The sequence below is a fragment of the Ovis aries genome, chromosome 8, assembly GCF_016772045.2.
Source record: "Ovis aries strain OAR_USU_Benz2616 breed Rambouillet chromosome 8, ARS-UI_Ramb_v3.0, whole genome shotgun sequence".
Classification (NCBI taxonomy): Eukaryota; Metazoa; Chordata; class Mammalia; order Artiodactyla; family Bovidae; genus Ovis; species Ovis aries.
Window position 1 is genome coordinate 27,943,144 of NC_056061.1, and position 16,736 is coordinate 27,959,879.

A 16,736-nucleotide genomic window follows, 5' to 3' on the forward strand; every position below is an offset into this window, starting at 1 on the left:
TTTAAGAGTTACAGGTCACCAGAATGTAAAACTTTGCCTCAGTTTCCTAACCGCAATCTCTTACCTTGATATCCACCAGAAGAAAGTGAACTGATATTTACAGTACTGCTAATAGCAAACACATATATGGAACTTACTGTGTGTAAGATACTGTTCTTCTATATTGTATTCATATTAATCTCCTTGATCCTTATAACTACCCTATGGGACAGGAACTTTTATCTTCTCATTTTGGAGATAAGGAAACTGTATCAATGAGAATTTTAAAAACTAGCAGGTCCCAGTGCGTCTCTGGTCATTCTCTTTTACTTAGTCCCTGACCTAACTGAGTAAGTGAGATTATTAGTCACTTTAATTTTAATTTCGTATTCCCTAAATTAGATCAATAGTTGAGGTAAACTTAGGCATGTTGCTTGCGACAATATAGTCATGGGATGTTCTTCATTAACTTAGCTCCTAATCTTACATCACACACACACACACACACACACAAATATGAATTGAAGAAAAGTAAAAAGTGAAATTCTAAAAGCCTAAATAAAATAGCTGAACATTAACACTACCATCAAAACTTATGATAATGAAAAGTTTGTAATAGCGTGAGAAATTTTAGTACATAATGTTAAACTAAAAAAGAGGATACACAGTTATTTATGATAGAAAGTTCAACAAATGAAGAACAAACTAGAAAGAAATAAAACAAAATGTTGATAACCTCTTGGATATGAAATTATAGATAATTTTGTCCTTTCTTTGTGCTTTTCTTTATTTCTTAGTTTCTCCTACTCCAGTACTCTTGGCTGGAAGATCCCATGGATGGAGGAGCCTGGTAGGCTGCAGTCCATAGGGTCGCTAAGAGTCGGACATGACTGAAGCGACTTAGCAGCAGCAGCAGCAGCATAGTGAAATATATTGCTTATATAATTAGGAAAAATAGGCACATTTTAAAAAGGCCTTAATCCTAGAGAGCGCTTATTAGTTACTGAGGTATAGCTAATTGCATTACATTACTGAGATATAATGGTAGAAATGAAAATGTTGATTCAGAAGAGGGTTTGCCAAGACTTAGGTATGTGAGAAGCAGGAGGGAGTTGAAGGGTTTCTGAAGTTTGGCTCCTGGACCCTAGTGAGTCAGAGGAAGAGCCATGTAGAAGGGTAACAGTGAGCATGATTTTTGATAGTATGATGCGTATATAACTCAGATAGAGAAACTAGGCAGTTGGTTGAAAATTCTAAATAAAAATTCAAAAAAGAGCTTGGAGGTAGAGGTAAAGATTTAGATGTCATTGACAAAGAAGTGACAAATAGAACAGAAGAGATTTTGCTGAAGGCATCTCTGAAGAAAAGGAAACATATCTTAAGGCAATATATACAATTTTAATATATACCGTTTAATTAGAAAGGATACAACATTTCTAAATGCCAGTTAAGAGCTAAAACTATCAAATGTTCTTGAAAAGCCTATGCATATGAAGAAGAAAATGTATATTTAAATATAAATAGTTAAACCAAATTTTAGAGAAACAGAATAAGTTCATTCAAAAAGGGACCAAACTAAACCAAGCCAAGCTCTCCAAGCCTGGGTGTGTGTTCAGACTCTTTGTGACCGCATGGACTGTAGCCCGCCAAGCTCCTCTGTCCGTGGGATTATCCAGGCAAGAACACTGGAGTGGACTGCTATTTCCTCCTCTAGGAGATATCCCTGGCCCAAGGATTGAACCCCATGTTTCCTGCATCTCCGGCATTAGCAAGCAGATTCTTTCCCACTGTGCCACCTGGGAAGACCTCTCCAAGCCTGGTTGTATTATAAATATTCCTAATGAAAATGTGTTAACATTCCAAGTTATTTTCATGATTCTTAAAGTTTTATCGTACTTGGGCAAGTTTGATGATCCTATTTGAATATAATCATCCTACACATATGAGCCAAGAAAACATTAATAATTGTCACTGGTTACAAAAAAAGCGAGGGAAGAGGGTATGAATTGTCTCATGAAAAGGAACATCATTAGGAGAAAAATGACTAAAAGGATTCTCAATAGAGGGGTAGGGGTAGGGAGGCAGCCAAACTAACTCTTTACATAAAGGGTAACACCATCATTAGGCTGGGCACTCATCCCAAGCAGAGAACTTACCTTCTCCTTTCCTGTGATCTTCTCACAACTTTTAGTAAGCCTGTATTTAACAGTAATTGTCTATAAACTGATTGACTACAATTTTATACTATAAATATCAAATATTATAACTTTAATCTAATTTGATACTTTGCGGAGAAGAAGCAACGTGTTTATACAAGTAGAAATATTAAAAGAAATAAAAGATACTACAATAAACTAAACTTTTTAAGAGTTTCATTAGACATCTAATATAAAGTTGAGATTTAGCAGTACTTTTTATTCATTTTAAAATCAATATTTGTATAGTTTAAGCAAATAAAGTAAGTCATGAAATTTCCACATAGTTCTACAGGTTTTGTATTAGACGGTTTCCCGCGGTATCCAGATGAGGTCCAGTTCCTGGGGGAACATGGGCTTTTCCCAGATGCTGCTGTGTTTATACAAGTTGACGATCAAGATATTTCTGATCGCCTCCTTCCTGTCCAAATTGGAAAGTGGAAAGTGAAACAAAAGAAGAAATTAGAAAGAAAAAGACTCATCAAAGAAATGAAGGCAAAAATCAAGGTATGTATCCCTTTGAAAAAGCATGAGGGTAAATGTGTTCAGCAACTATCCAATTTCTAAAATGACCTTTACAAAAATGTAGTTTTCTGATTTTAATACCACATTCAGTATGCAAACTATTTTCATCAAATTTTAACAATTTATCATGAAAGAGTTAAGAATTATTTGAGGCCTTTGCGATTATCTACATGTTAATGGTTCTCTCTTCAAGGCAAATAAAATTAAAGATAGTGGCTGCACCAAAGTATCCTTGTACTAGACATGGGAGCACAGTGGACGAGGCAGCAAGTAGAGCAAACCCTGAAACACAAAGACAAAGTTTTCATTGACTTTCACTAGCTCTGACACCAACCATCAAAGTCATTTTAGCCCATAGTAAAATAAACCCAAGTATTAGCTTAGAATTTCTTTTCCTAAACTGTATTCTGGTAAGTTTCCATAAAATGTTCAAAAGTGTCATAGGGAACCTATGCAATTGCACTCCTAGTAATCTGTCTAACGAAAATGAAAACAGACCATGTAAAAATGTGTTTGTGAAAGTTCACACATCATTGTTCATGATAGCCAATAAGTGGAAACAACTCAATGTCCCTCAACTGATTGAATGGATAAACAAAATGTGACAAATATCCAGATAGGTTCCCTTGGGTTACAGCTCAAGGTGGCGACATAGGGGTCTTCTGAACCCAGTCTACTCTGGAAGAAATCCAGAAACTAGCTGGAGAAACTAGTCCAGGAGAAACTAGATTCCAGCACATTGGGTAAATGAGAAAATACCCACATCACCTATTAATACATCAGAATAGCTGCTACCTGAAGATCTTAGCTTCTTATCAGTCTATAATGACTGTGATCCTTCCGTTTGGGACACCGATAGGTCATGACACACCCTTAACTACGGGAGCCGCTGAAAACCAAGAAGATGGCTTACACAAGCACAAAGGCTTGAGAGATGGCCAGGACCTCAGGCCAACCTGAGCTGTATTCATCTTCTACACAAGACCACCAGTCAAGACTGGGAGAGGTGGCTGCTTTATCTAATGTGCAGAAACCAACACATAGAGTCAAAGAAGATGAAGAAACAGAGGAATATATTTTGAATAGAGAAACAAGATAAAACTCTAGAAAAAAACCTTACTGAAACAAAGATAAGTGATTTATCTGATAAATAGTTAGAAATAAGGGTCATAAGTATGCTCACCAACGTCAGAAGAACAATGCATAAACAAAGTGAAAACTTCAACAAACAGAAAATAAAAGTACCAAACAGAAGTCATAGAGCTGAAGAATATAGTAACCAAACTGAAAAATTCAGCAGAGGGCTTCAATAGCAGGCTCTAGACACATAAATCAGTGAAACAGAGTAGAAAGCACAGAAATAATCCCATGCATATGTTGTCAGTTAATTCATGACAAACTAGCCAAGAATGTACAATGGAGAACAGACGGTCTCTTCAATAAATGGCACTGGGAAAACTGTACAGCCACATGCAGAAGAATAAAACTGGACACCTATCTTATGCCATACACAAAAATCTACTCAAAGTAGATCAAAGACTTGAAACACAAGCCCTGAAACCCTAAAACTCCTGTAACAAAAAGGTGTAAGCTCCTTCGCATCAGTCTTGGCAATAACTTCTTTTATTTGACACCCAAAGCAAAAATAAGTAAGTGGGACTACATCAAACTAAAAAAATATTCTTCCAAGCAAAAGAAACCATCAACAAAATAAAAGACAGTCTAGGGAATAGGAGAAAGTATTTGCAAATCATATACCTGATAAGGGGTTAAAGTCCAAAATACATAAAGAACTCACACCACTCAGTATCAAAAAACCAATTACATGGAACTCTGCTCAGTGTTATGTGGAAGCCTGGATAAGAGGTGAGTTTGGGGGAGGATGGGTACATGTATATGTACAGCTCCATCCCTTTGCTGAAACTGTAATCGGCTATACACTAGTACAAAATAAAAAGTTTAAACAGCAAAAAACTGTGTGAAGGACTTATATGATATTCAATGCATAGTAAGTACTCAATATATGCTCATTCATTCATTCACTGAACACATACTATGGAACACTTTTTATGTGTCAGGCTGGAGATAAATAACAGTAGACAAAGCAGACAGAAGTTCTGTGTCTGTGGCAATACCATTTCAATGAGAGACAAATAAGTAATAAATAAATTGAAGTATTGTATTCAATTGTAGTAAGGGAAATAGAGACCAGTAAATTGTGGGAAGGGAATAGGGAAGAGGGAGTTGAGAGAGGAAAAAAAACAAGCAGTCTAATTTTTTAAGTGGGTAGATGAACTGAATAAACATTTTTCCAAAGAAGGCATGACCAACAGATACATGAAAAGGTGCTCAACATCAGTAATCATAAGATAAATGCAGATCAAAATCACAATGAGATATCACCTCTCACACCTGTTAGGGTGTCTAAATTAAAAAAGAGAACAGAGATAAATGCTGATGAGGATGTGGAGAAAAAGGAACACTTGTACACTGTTGATAGGAATGTCAGCTAGTACAGCTACTATGGAAATAAGTATGGAGGTTCCTCAAGTAATTAAAAAATAGAATTACCACATGATTCAGGAATCCCACTTCTGGGTATATGTATCCAACGGAAACAAAGTCATTATCTCAAAGAGATATCTCTTCTCCCATATTCATAGCAGCATTATTCACAATAGTCAAGGTATAGAAGCAACCTGTGTCTGTTAACAGATGAATGGACAAAGAAGATGTGGTGTAGATATATATATATACAATGGGATATTGTTCAGCCATGGGAAGGAAGGAGATCCTGCCATTTGCAACAACACAGATGGAGCTTGAGGGCATTATACCAAGTTAAACAAGCCATACAGAGAAAGACAAATACTGCAAACTATCACTTGTATGTGAAATCTGGTAAAAAAAAAAAAAAAATCAAACTCATATAAACAGAAAGTATAAAAGTGGTTGCCATGGGCTGGGAGGTGTGGGAAATGGGGAGAGGTTGGTAAGATGATATTAAAAAGTTTAGTTATAATATGAATAAGGCCTGAGGATCTAATGTATAACATGATGACAACAGTTGATAATATTGTACTGTATAATTGAAATTTGGCAAGAGAGTAGAACTTAAATGTTGTCATACACACAGGATAAGTATGTGAGGTGATGGATGTGTTGCTTAACCAAATAGGAGAAGAGTCCTTTCACAATGTATACGTTTATCAAATCTTTATGACATACACATTAAATATCTCCCATTTTTATAAAGCTGGAAAAATAATAAATAAATAAATATATAGTGTATTCATATAGGAGAAGGCAATGGCAGCCCACTCCAGTACTCTTGCCTGGAAAATCCCATGGACGGAGGAGCCTGGTAGGCTGCAGTCCATGGGGTCGTTAAGAGTCGGGCATGACTGAACAACTTCACTTTCACTTTTCACTTTCATGCATTGGAGAAGGAACTGGCAACCCACTCCAGTGTTTTTGCCTGGAGAATCCCAGGGACGGGGAGCCTGATGGGCTGCTGTCTATGGGGTCGCACAGAGTTGGACACGACTGAAGCAACTTAGCAGCAGCAGCATATTCATATAATGGAGTAGTACTCAGGATTTGAAAGGAATGAACTATTGATAACTCCCTACAATTAAGCTAAGTGAAAGAAACCAGGCAAAGAAAATAGTATTATATGTATTCTATGATTCATTCCATTTATATGACATGTCTTGAAAGGACTCATTTATAGATCTGGATTGAGTAGAATGAATGGAGCTTTCAACTCTGGAACTAGGAAGACCAAGATGAGACATGAGAGCAGTGATAAATTATGTGATAGTCTTTTATGCTGAAGAGAAATTGTTGTGTTCCATGTTCAGTTCAGTTCAGTCACTCAGTTGTGTCCGACTCTTTGCGACCCCATGAATCACAGCATGCCAGGCCTCCCTGTCCATCACCAACTCCCGGAGTTCACTCAGACTCAGTCCATCGAGTCAGTCATGCCGTCCAGCCATCTCATCCTCTGTCGTCCCCTTCTCCTCCTGCCCTCAATCCCTCCCAGCATCAGAGTCTTTTCCAATGAGTCAACTCTTCGCATGAGGTGGACATAAGTACTGGAGTTTCAGCTTTAGCATCAGTCCTTCCAAAGAAATCCCAGGGCTGATCTCCTTTAGAATGGACTGGTTGGATTTCCTTGAAGTCCAAGGGACTGTCAAGAGTCTGCTCCAACACCACAGTTCAAAAGCATCAATTCTTCGGCACTCAGCCTTCTTCAACTCTCACATCCATACATGACCACAGGAAAAACCATAGCCTTGACTAGATGGACCTTAATCGGCAAAGTAATGTCTCTGCTTTTGAATATGCTATCTAGGTTGGCCATAACTTTTCTTCCAAGGAGCAAGCGTCTTTTAATTTCATGGCTGCAGTCACCATCTGCAGTGATTTTGGAGCCCCAAAAAATAAAGTCTGATACTGTTTCCACTGTTTCCCCATCTATTTCCCATGAAGTGATGGGACCGGATGCCATGATCTTCGTTTTCTGAATATTGAGCGTTAAGCCAACTTTTTCGCTCTCCTCTTTCACTTTCATCAAGAAGCTTTTAGTTCCTCTTCACTTTCTGCCATAAGGGTGGTGTCATCTGTATATCTGAGGTTATTGATATTTCTCCCGGCAATCTTGATTCCAGCTTGTGTTTCTTCCAGTCCAGCATTTCTCATGATGTACTCTGCATATAAGTTAAATAAGCAGCATGACAATATACAGCCTTGACGTCCTCCTTTTCCTATTTGAAACCAGTCTGTTGTTCCATGTGGCCATAGGCAAAAGAAACACCATTGGTAGGAGAAAGGTATAGGAAGATGTATTTCATTACTAGTAAAACTTTCTGAAAAGAACAAAGACCGAAGGCTTTGAGCTACTTATCAAGCGCAGATAAGCAAAGGCTAAGTAGACATTTGGTAGGGAGAATATGGAAGAAAGCTCTAGTGTCAAGAGAGCTAATCAGTTAATTCCAACTCTGAGATACAATGACTTAAATTATTGGATACATTATCACAACTCCATACTCATTAATGTATTATGTGTTAAAACCATGAAGATCCTCTTTCACTGCTCAGACACGGTTGTCAAATTCTTTTCATCTTGGACTTAGTTGGAGGAAATCCCTCTAAAGGCATTTCCATCCATCCCTTTGCACCACCACACTAAGATTGCATGCCCTGGATCATGGACCTGGTGATCCGGTGTCTAAGACTCCATGATCCCAGTGCAGGGGACCCAGGTTGGATCTCTGATCAGGGAACTGGAACCCACATGCTACAACTAAGAGTTCATGTGTCACAACAAAGATGGAAGATCCTGTGTATAGCAACTAAGATCCTGTGAAGCCAAAAAAAAAAAGTATTGCCTGTCGCAGGTCATCTGTGGCCAGCACAAAACCAAAGCAAGCCCAGCTCTCAGTCTTCCAAGAACTATGAAAGCAAGGAGGGAGATGTGGAGAGACACCAAGCTTCACACTCTGCCGTGTGACATCCTTCGCTTTTCTGCTGCTGATCTCTGTAGAAAATGGGCCCAACTATCTGCTAGGCAAGAGGCCCTGTAAGCATGAGAATCGAAAGGAAAGCAGAGGGCATACCAAAGTTTGCCCAAATTCATGTGCATTGAGTTAATGATGCTATCTAACCATCTCATCCTCTACCACGCCCTTGTCCTTTTGCCTTAAATCCTTTTCAGATGGCTAGTAGCTGCCATATTGGACAGAGCAGCTGTAAAGCAGTCAAGCCCCATCCTAGCCATCACATGCCCTAAAATTTGTAGAGCATGTGGAACAGGAAAGAGCAGATTTCTGGAGCTAGTTCATAATCTTATGCATTTGCTCCTTTCTTTTCACACCCACAACTCAGGCAAAAGAGACTACTTTTATAGCTTTACAGTTAAAGTACCTCTGGTAAAACTTTGATTTAAAAAAAGAAAATTAGAGTTTTTATAATCCTCACCTTCTGAAAAGCTATAGAATCTCTCTGGGATTCATATATGAAATTAATTTGATTTCATTTGATTTTATAATTCTTTCTTGAATGTCAAGCAAACATACATCATCTGGGATGTATACTCAGTAACTGCCAGATAAAAGGAGCAGGGTGCTACTGGCCTCCACCAGAGCCCCCAGGGCATGTCTTTAAGGCACTTCTCTGATCTCTGAGTATTTAAAGGGACTGCAATTTCAAGAGTCATGAACCAATGAGCCCCAAAACCCAAGGGTAGCTGATTAGCTTTCATGCAAACCTTAAAGTCGCATGAGAGGACCCATTCATTGCGTTAGACTTAGAGGCCCCGATAAAACTAGACGACTACCCATATACCATATGTGTGAAAGTATCCAAAGTACAAATGCTTTCCTCATGTGCATATGTGGTTTTAGGGTTCTTTAGACAATTACATCTTAATAATATGATGAAAAATTATCAGACATTTTCAACAAATAGCCTCTCTATTTCTCCATGTGCAAAATTTACCTCTCCACCAAAGCAAACGAATAAGTAATACACTTTGAAAAGGGATTCTAAAGTTTGATGAAAAGCTGACTGATCCCAAGTGCCACTTATACCTCTGGAGGGAAACAGCTGATCAACAGGACCAGAGGTCCAAAGATACATGTGACATAATTATCACCATCACAATCTTTTCTGGAAAGTATCCTCTGACCAAATATTATTCCCATTTGGGAAAAAAATTAATACATAGAAAGTAATTTTATTATTATCGGTTGACATTTTTAATGCTTCTTTCTTTAACAGGAAGATATGATTGCTAAAAGAAGAGCCGAACTTTTAACTGAGAGAGAAAAAAGAAGGAAAGGAGGGGTGGTAAGTAAATAAAATTGCTTTTTTCAAAAAATAAAATGGACATATATGCACACAAACACCCACACATATATAAAATATATATTTTACATATATATATATAATCTCAAGCATGTAAAATGAAAAGATGCACAGTAGTCTTTTTAAATTTTTATTTTATATTGGAGTACAGTTGATTTACAGTGTTATGTTAGCATCAGGTATACAGCAAAGTGATTCAGATATACATAGACATATACCTATTCCTTCTCAGATTCTTTTCCCATATAGTTTATTACAGAGTATTGAGTAGAGTTTCCTGTGCTATATAGTAGGGCCTTGTTGATTATCTATCTTATATATAATGGTATGTATCTGTTAATCCCAACCTCCTTAATTTATCCCTCCTCTGCACCTTTCTCCTTTGGTAACCATAAGTTTGTTTCCTAAATCTGTGAGTCTTTTCTGTTCTGTGAAGAAATTCAGTTGTATCACTTTTTAGATTCCACATATAAATGATATGATATTTATCTTTCTCTGATTTACTTCACTTAGTGTGATAATCTCCAGGTCCATCTGCTGCTGCTGCTGCTAAGTCACTTCAGTTGTCTCCGACTCTGTGCGACCCCGTAGACGGCAGCCCACCAGGCTCTGCCATCCCTGGGATTCTCCAGGCAAGAACATTGGAGTGGGTTGCCATTTCCTTCTCCAATGCATCTACGTTGCTGCAGATGGCATTATTTCATTCTTTTTTATGGCTGAGTAATATTCCACTGTATTTATGTACCACATTTTCTTTATCTATTCATCTGTCAGTGGACGATTAGGTTGCTTCCACGCCTTGGCTATTGTAAATTGCACTGCAGTGAACACTAGGGTGTATGTAGCTTTTTGAATTTTGGTTTTCTCCAGCTGTGTGCCAAGGAGTGGGGTTTCTGGGTCATATGGTAGTTTTATTTTCAGCTTTTTAAGGCACCTCCATTTTGTTCTCCATAGTAGTTGTACCAATTAACATTCCCACCAACAGTGTAGAAGGGTACCCTTTTCTCCACACCCTATCTAGCTTTTATTGTTTGTAGACTTTTTGATGATGGCCATTCTAACTGGGGCTTCCCTGGTAGCTCAGCTGGTAAAGAATCTGCCTATAGTGCAAGAGACCCCAGTTCAATTCCTGGGTCAGGAAGATCCCCTTTAGAAGGGATAGGCTACCCACACCAGTATTCTGGGGCTTCCCTGGTGGCTCAGATGGTAAAGAATCTGCCTGGAATGCAGGAGACCTGGGTTCGATCCCTGGGTTGGGAAGATCCCCTGGAAAAGGGCATGGCAACCCACTCCAGTATTCTTGCATGGGGAATCCCCATGGATTCATGGACTGTAGGGGGCTACAATCCATGGGGTTGCAAAGTCAGATGCGACTAAGCACAGCACAGCACATTCTGACTGATGTGAGGTGACACTTCATTGTAGTTTTGATTTGCATTTCTCTAATAATTAGTGATATTGAGCATCAAAAGGATGCATAGAAGTCTGGAAGCAAATATCAAATTTAAGTACTAGTACTTAATCTAAGTACTATTACTTTTTATTTTTTTTATACTTCTGGTATTCTATAACTGCTTACAATGAACTTTTATTATTTTTATAATTTTTAAAATTTTAAAAATTTTATAATATTTTATTATTTTATAATAATAAAAATGAACCCTTTTAAAGGAAAGGAAATCACTAAAGATGTTTAAACAATCTAATACAAAATATAACAGTACTACATTAAACTATGTCTCTCGTGGATTTTCTTTTGTGCTTTTCACACTTCAGTCCAAGTCACAGGGAGATAGGCTGGGAGCATGGGAATAAGGGAATAAGGTCTAGACCAAGAGCTTATGAAGTTGTGGTCTTCTCTGGTGGCTCAGATGGTAAAGAATCCACCTGCAGTGCAGGAGACCCAGGTTTGATCCCTGGGCTGGGAAGATCCCCTGGAGAAGGGCATGGCTCACATTCCAGTATTCTTGCCTGGAGAATCCCATGGACAGAGGAGCCTGGCAAGCTAGTCGGTGGGGTTACAAACAGACATGACTGAGTGAGTAACACACACACATGCACACACACACACACACACTGTAAGGTGTGGAGCTAAAATGCTGATTACACTGAGGCAAAGAATGGAATGAGGCAGAGCCTGTGGACAGAGTCACATACTCTGCAGGATGTTCAATACGGTTCCTCTTTTCCATCCGCTGGGTTTTTTTTAAAAAACAGAGAAACCTTGAAGATCATGGATTTTGTTTTATTTAGAGAGGAGCTAGTCCCAAGTTGACCTACCTGACCCAAATGCTATAGCCAAGCAACTCAAAGGTGCCAAAGTTAAAGAGGAGGCAGAGTAGACAAGCTTGTTCTGTAAAGGACTTAAAGCTCCTGTTTATATAATCAGCTTACCAGTGCCCTTGTAACTAAGACAAAAGATAAGATAGCCCCTGCCTTCTTCTATTTCCTTCTGGCTTCAGCACCCTTATAATAATATCTTCTCAGGGCTGACCTTCCTGTAATCTGATTTCCATCTGTCCAAAAATACTCAAGAAAGGGAAGGAGAAAAGAGAAATAACAGAAAATATGACTTGCTACATGTGCAACCATGTATTCCCGCCCCCCATCCCTGCCAATATGCTTATGTTGGACTTATGTACAGAAGACTGTTGATACAGTAAAACTGTAACTGTAAATCAAAACTATGCAGAAGAAGGATTGAAACAATCATTTCTTTGTCTAAAATATTTACAACCAAGAGTAAATCTAAAACCATTAGACTGAGAAAGTCATGGCACCATCCACGGAAAAAGAATCATCCACTTTATTATTTGCCTTGCTCTGCATCCATCCATTCAGTTGCATGCCTGACACTATATTAGACACTAAAGGATCAGCCTTGAATGAAATTGGCAGACGTCTCTGGCCTCATTCTCATGCTCATTCTCCAGACAAACATGTTCTAAAGTCTGGTCTGTTCAAGGTGTCATGCTACTGTTTAGGATCAAAGTGACATCCTAATCTGTCATCAAACACAGTTTTAACCACCTTTAGCCCTTGGAAGTCCCTAATTATCAGTTATGTGTGTGTGTGTGTTTTTAGTTACACCTCTATGTATTATTTTGTAGTGGTTGCTCTCAAGGTACACATACACCCTTAGCTTTCCACACTCTACTTAGAATCAACATGGTTCAGTGTGATATTGTAGAAAACTGTGACTCCACAAGTCCCTTTATACCCACCCCACACTGCACCAACATCCTTTATGCTCCAGCTGTCATGTGTTTTACAACCAAACACATGATAAACTCAAGAAAAAGTTATAGTTTTTGTTCGAAACACACAAATATTGGAAATAAATTAAGAGGAAAACAAATCCTTTCTTTCTGCTGCTGCTACTGCGTCGCGTCAGTTGTGTCCGACTCTGTGCGACCCCATAGATGGCAGTCCACCAGGCTCCCCCGTCCCTGGGATTCTCCAGGCAAGAACACTGGAGTGGGTTGCCATTTCCTTCTCCAGTGCATGAAAGTGAAAAGTGAAAGTGAAGTTGCTCAGTCGTTTCCGACTCTTAGTGACCCCGTGGTCTGCAGCCTACCAGGCTCCTCCGTCCATGGGATTTTCCAGGCAAGAGCACTGCAGTGGGGTGCCATTGACTTCCCCCAAATCCTTTCTTACATATACCCAGATACTTGAGCATTTCTGGGTTTCTTCATTCCTCTGTCTAGTCTAATAGAAACCAGAGGGATGGGAAGAAAGTGATCATCTGAGTTGCATTCCTGTGTGTTTTTCTCTGACTGCTTTTAACAGTTTCTCTATTTTTGCTTTTCAGTGGTTTGATTATGATATGCCTATGTGTCATTTTCTTCATATATAGTTTGGAGTGTTCACCAAGCTTCTTTAATCTGTAAATTTATGACCCTCACTAAATTTGGGAAGACTTTAGACATTATTTCTTCAAATATTTTTTCTGCCCCATTTGCTCTCTATCTTCTTCTGAAAGCCAATTACACATAGGTTAGATCCTTCACTGTTGTTCCATGTAGCTTTGTCAGTCTCTTTTTCTCTTCTTTCTGTTGGATACTTTCTGTGGATCTATCTTCAAATTCACTGATTCTTCCCTCTGTCTTCTCCATTCTACAATTAAGCCTACCCAATGTTTATAAAAACTTCAAATTTTGTCGTTTTTATTTCCAAACTTTCAATTTGGTTTGTTTTTATATTTTTTTATTTCCATCATGAAATTTCCTGTATTTTCACTTCTTTTTCCTTTTCCTCATTGATCCCAGTGATAATAACTGTGGTAAAGTTCTCAACTGGTAACTCTAACACCTGAACTGAGTATTTAATGATTATCTTTCTTGTGAGAATGGGTCATAGCTGATGAGCCTTTACAGATTCAGTAATTTTGGATTATATCCTAGAATTGTGAATGTTATATTGTGGGGATTCTGGATTCTCTTGTATGCCTTCAAAGAGGGATGGTGTTATTATTTTAGCAGACAATTAACTTGGTGAGACTAAATCTGCAAACTCTGTCATGCCTATGAATGGGCAGCAGTTCAGTTTATACTGTTCTGAACAGCCGATATGTGTGGGGTTTGCAGAGATTAGCCAGAGACTTGGATAATCTTTGTGAACTGATTTGTATATCCTTTGCTGGCTCTCTCAACTCTAGAGTTTTCCCTCACTCTCCAGTCTGCTGGTTGTGGCTTTCTCCCCTGCTTGCGCCAACTGAAAGTGCTGACGCAAAAAGATTTGCGCAACACGAGAATTGTACAGCAGGTTTTGCCAGTCTCATGGTTCAGTTCAGTTCAGTCTCTCAGTCGTGTCTGACTCTCTGCGACCCCATGAATCACAGCACGCCAGGCCTCCCTGTCCACCACCAACTCCTGGAGTTCACTCAGACTCACGTCCATCGAGTCAGTCATGCCATCCAGCCATCTCATGCTCTGTTGTCCCCTTCTCCTCCTGCCCTCAATCCCTCCCAGCATCAGAGTCTTTTCCAATGAGTCAACTCTTCACATGAGGTGGCCAAAGTACTGGAGCTTCAGTTTTAGCATCATTCCTTCCAAAGAAATCCCAGGGCTGATCTCCTTTAGAATGGACTGGTTGGATCTCCTTGCAGTCCAAGGGACTCTCAAGAGTCTTCTCCAACACCACAGTTCAAACGCATCAATTCCTCAGTGCTCAGCTTTCTTCACAGTCCAACTCTCACATCCATACATGACCACTGGAAAAACCATAGCCTTGACTAGACAGACCTTTGTTGGCAAAGTGATATCTCTGCTTTTGAATATGCTATCTGGGTTGGTCATAACTTTCTTTCCAAGGAGTAAGGGTCTTTTAATTTCAGGGCTGCAGTCACCATCTGCAGTGATTTTGGAGCCCGAAAAAATAAAGTCTGACACTGTTTCCACTGTTTCCCCATCTATTTGCCATGAAGTGATAGGACCAGATGCCATGTTCTTCGTTTTCTGAATGTTGAGCTTTAAGCCAACTTTTTCACTCTTCTCTTTCATTTTCATCAAGAGGCTTTTGAGTTCCTCTTCACTTTCTGCCATAAGGGTGGTGTCATCTCCATATCTGAGGTTATTGATATTTCTCCCGGCAATCTTGATTCCAGCTTGTGCTTCTTCCAGCCCAGCGTTTCTCATGATGTACTCTGCATATAAGTTAAATAAGCAGGGTGACAATATACATCCTTGATGTACTCCTTTTCCTATTTGGAACCAGTCTGTTCCATGTCCAGTTCTAACCATTGCTTCCTACCTGCAGATAGGTTTCTCAAGAGGCAGGTCAGGTGGTCTGGTATTCCCATCTCTTTCAGAACTTTCCACAGTTTATTGTGATCCACACAGTCAAAGACTTTGGCATAGTCAATAAAGCAGAAATAGATGTTTTTCTGGAACTCTCTTGCTTTTTCAATGATCCAGCAGATGTTGGCAATTTTATCTCTGATTCCTCCGCCTTTTCTAAAACCAGCTTGAACATCTAGAAGTTCACGGTTCACATACTGCTGAAGCCTGGCTTGGAGAATTTTGAGCATTACTTTACTAGCATGTGAGATGAGTGCAATTGTGTGGTAGTTTGAGCATTCTTTGGCATTGCCTTTTCTTTGGGATTGGAATGAAAACTGACCTTTTCCAGTCCTGTGGCCACTGCTGAGTTTTCCGAATTTGCTGGCATATTGAGTGCAGCACTTTCACAGCATCATCTTTCAGGATTTGAAATAGCTCCACTGAAATTCCATCATCTCCACTAGCTTTGTTCGTAGTGATGCTTTCTCAGGCCCACTTGACTTCACATTCCAGGATGCCTGGCTCTAGGTGAGTGATCACACCATCGTGATTATCTGGGTCATGAAGATCTTTTTTGTACAGTTCTTCTGTGTATTCTTGCCACCTATTCTTAATATCTTCTGCTCCTGTTAGGTCCATACGATTTCTGTCATTTATCAAGCCCATCTTTGCATGAAATATTCCCTTGGTATCTCTAATTTTCTTGAAGAGATCTCTAGTCTTTCCCATTCTGGTGTTTTCCTCTATTTCTTTGCATTGATCGCTGAGGAAAGCTTTCTTATCTCTTCTTGCTATTCTTTGGAACTCTGCATTCGGTTGCTTATGTCTTTCCTTTTCTCCTTTGCTTTTCGCCTCTATTCTTTTCACAGCTATTTGTAAGGCCTCCTCAGACAGCCATTTTGCTTTTTTGCATTTCTTTTCCATGGGGATGGTCTTGATCCCTGTCTCCTGTACAATGTCATGAACCTCCATCCATAATTCATCAGGCACTCTGTCTATCAGATCTAGTCCTGTAAATCTATTTCTCACTTCCACTGTAAATCATAAGGGATTTGATTTAGGTCATGTAGTGGTGTTCCCCCTTTCTTCAATTTGAGTCTGAATTTGGTAATAAGGAGTTCATGATCTGAGCCACAGTCAGCTCCTGGTCTTGTTTTTGTTGACTGTATAGAGCTTCTCCATCTTTGGCTGCAAAGAATATAGTCAATCTGATTTTGGTGTTGACCATCTGGTGATGTCCATGTGTAGAGTCTTCTCTTGTGTTGTTGGAAGAGGGTGTTTGCTATGACCAGTGCATTCTCTTGGCAAAACTCTATCAGTTTGTCCTGCTTCATTCCGTATTCCAAGGCCAAATTTGCCTTTTATTCCAGGTGTTTCTGGACTTCCT

At 39.2% G+C, this 16,736-nt stretch overlaps 1 protein-coding gene across 3 annotated transcripts in view; it reads left to right on the forward strand.

The window, feature by feature from the left end:
- Positions 1 to 16,736, forward strand: part of AK9 (adenylate kinase 9) — a 122,418-nt gene that overhangs the window by 78,353 nt on the left and 27,329 nt on the right. For 2 of the 3 annotated variants that reach the window (XM_042253323.1, XM_027972377.2), the window contains 2 exons: positions 2,462 to 2,681; positions 9,483 to 9,551. In XM_042253323.1, the coding sequence (XP_042109257.1) occupies positions 2,462 to 2,681; positions 9,483 to 9,551 (289 nt within the window). Of the gene's footprint in view, positions 1 to 1,693; positions 2,682 to 9,482; positions 9,552 to 16,736 lie in introns of those variants that run through there. The other variant, XM_060419503.1, reaches the window with a different exon arrangement.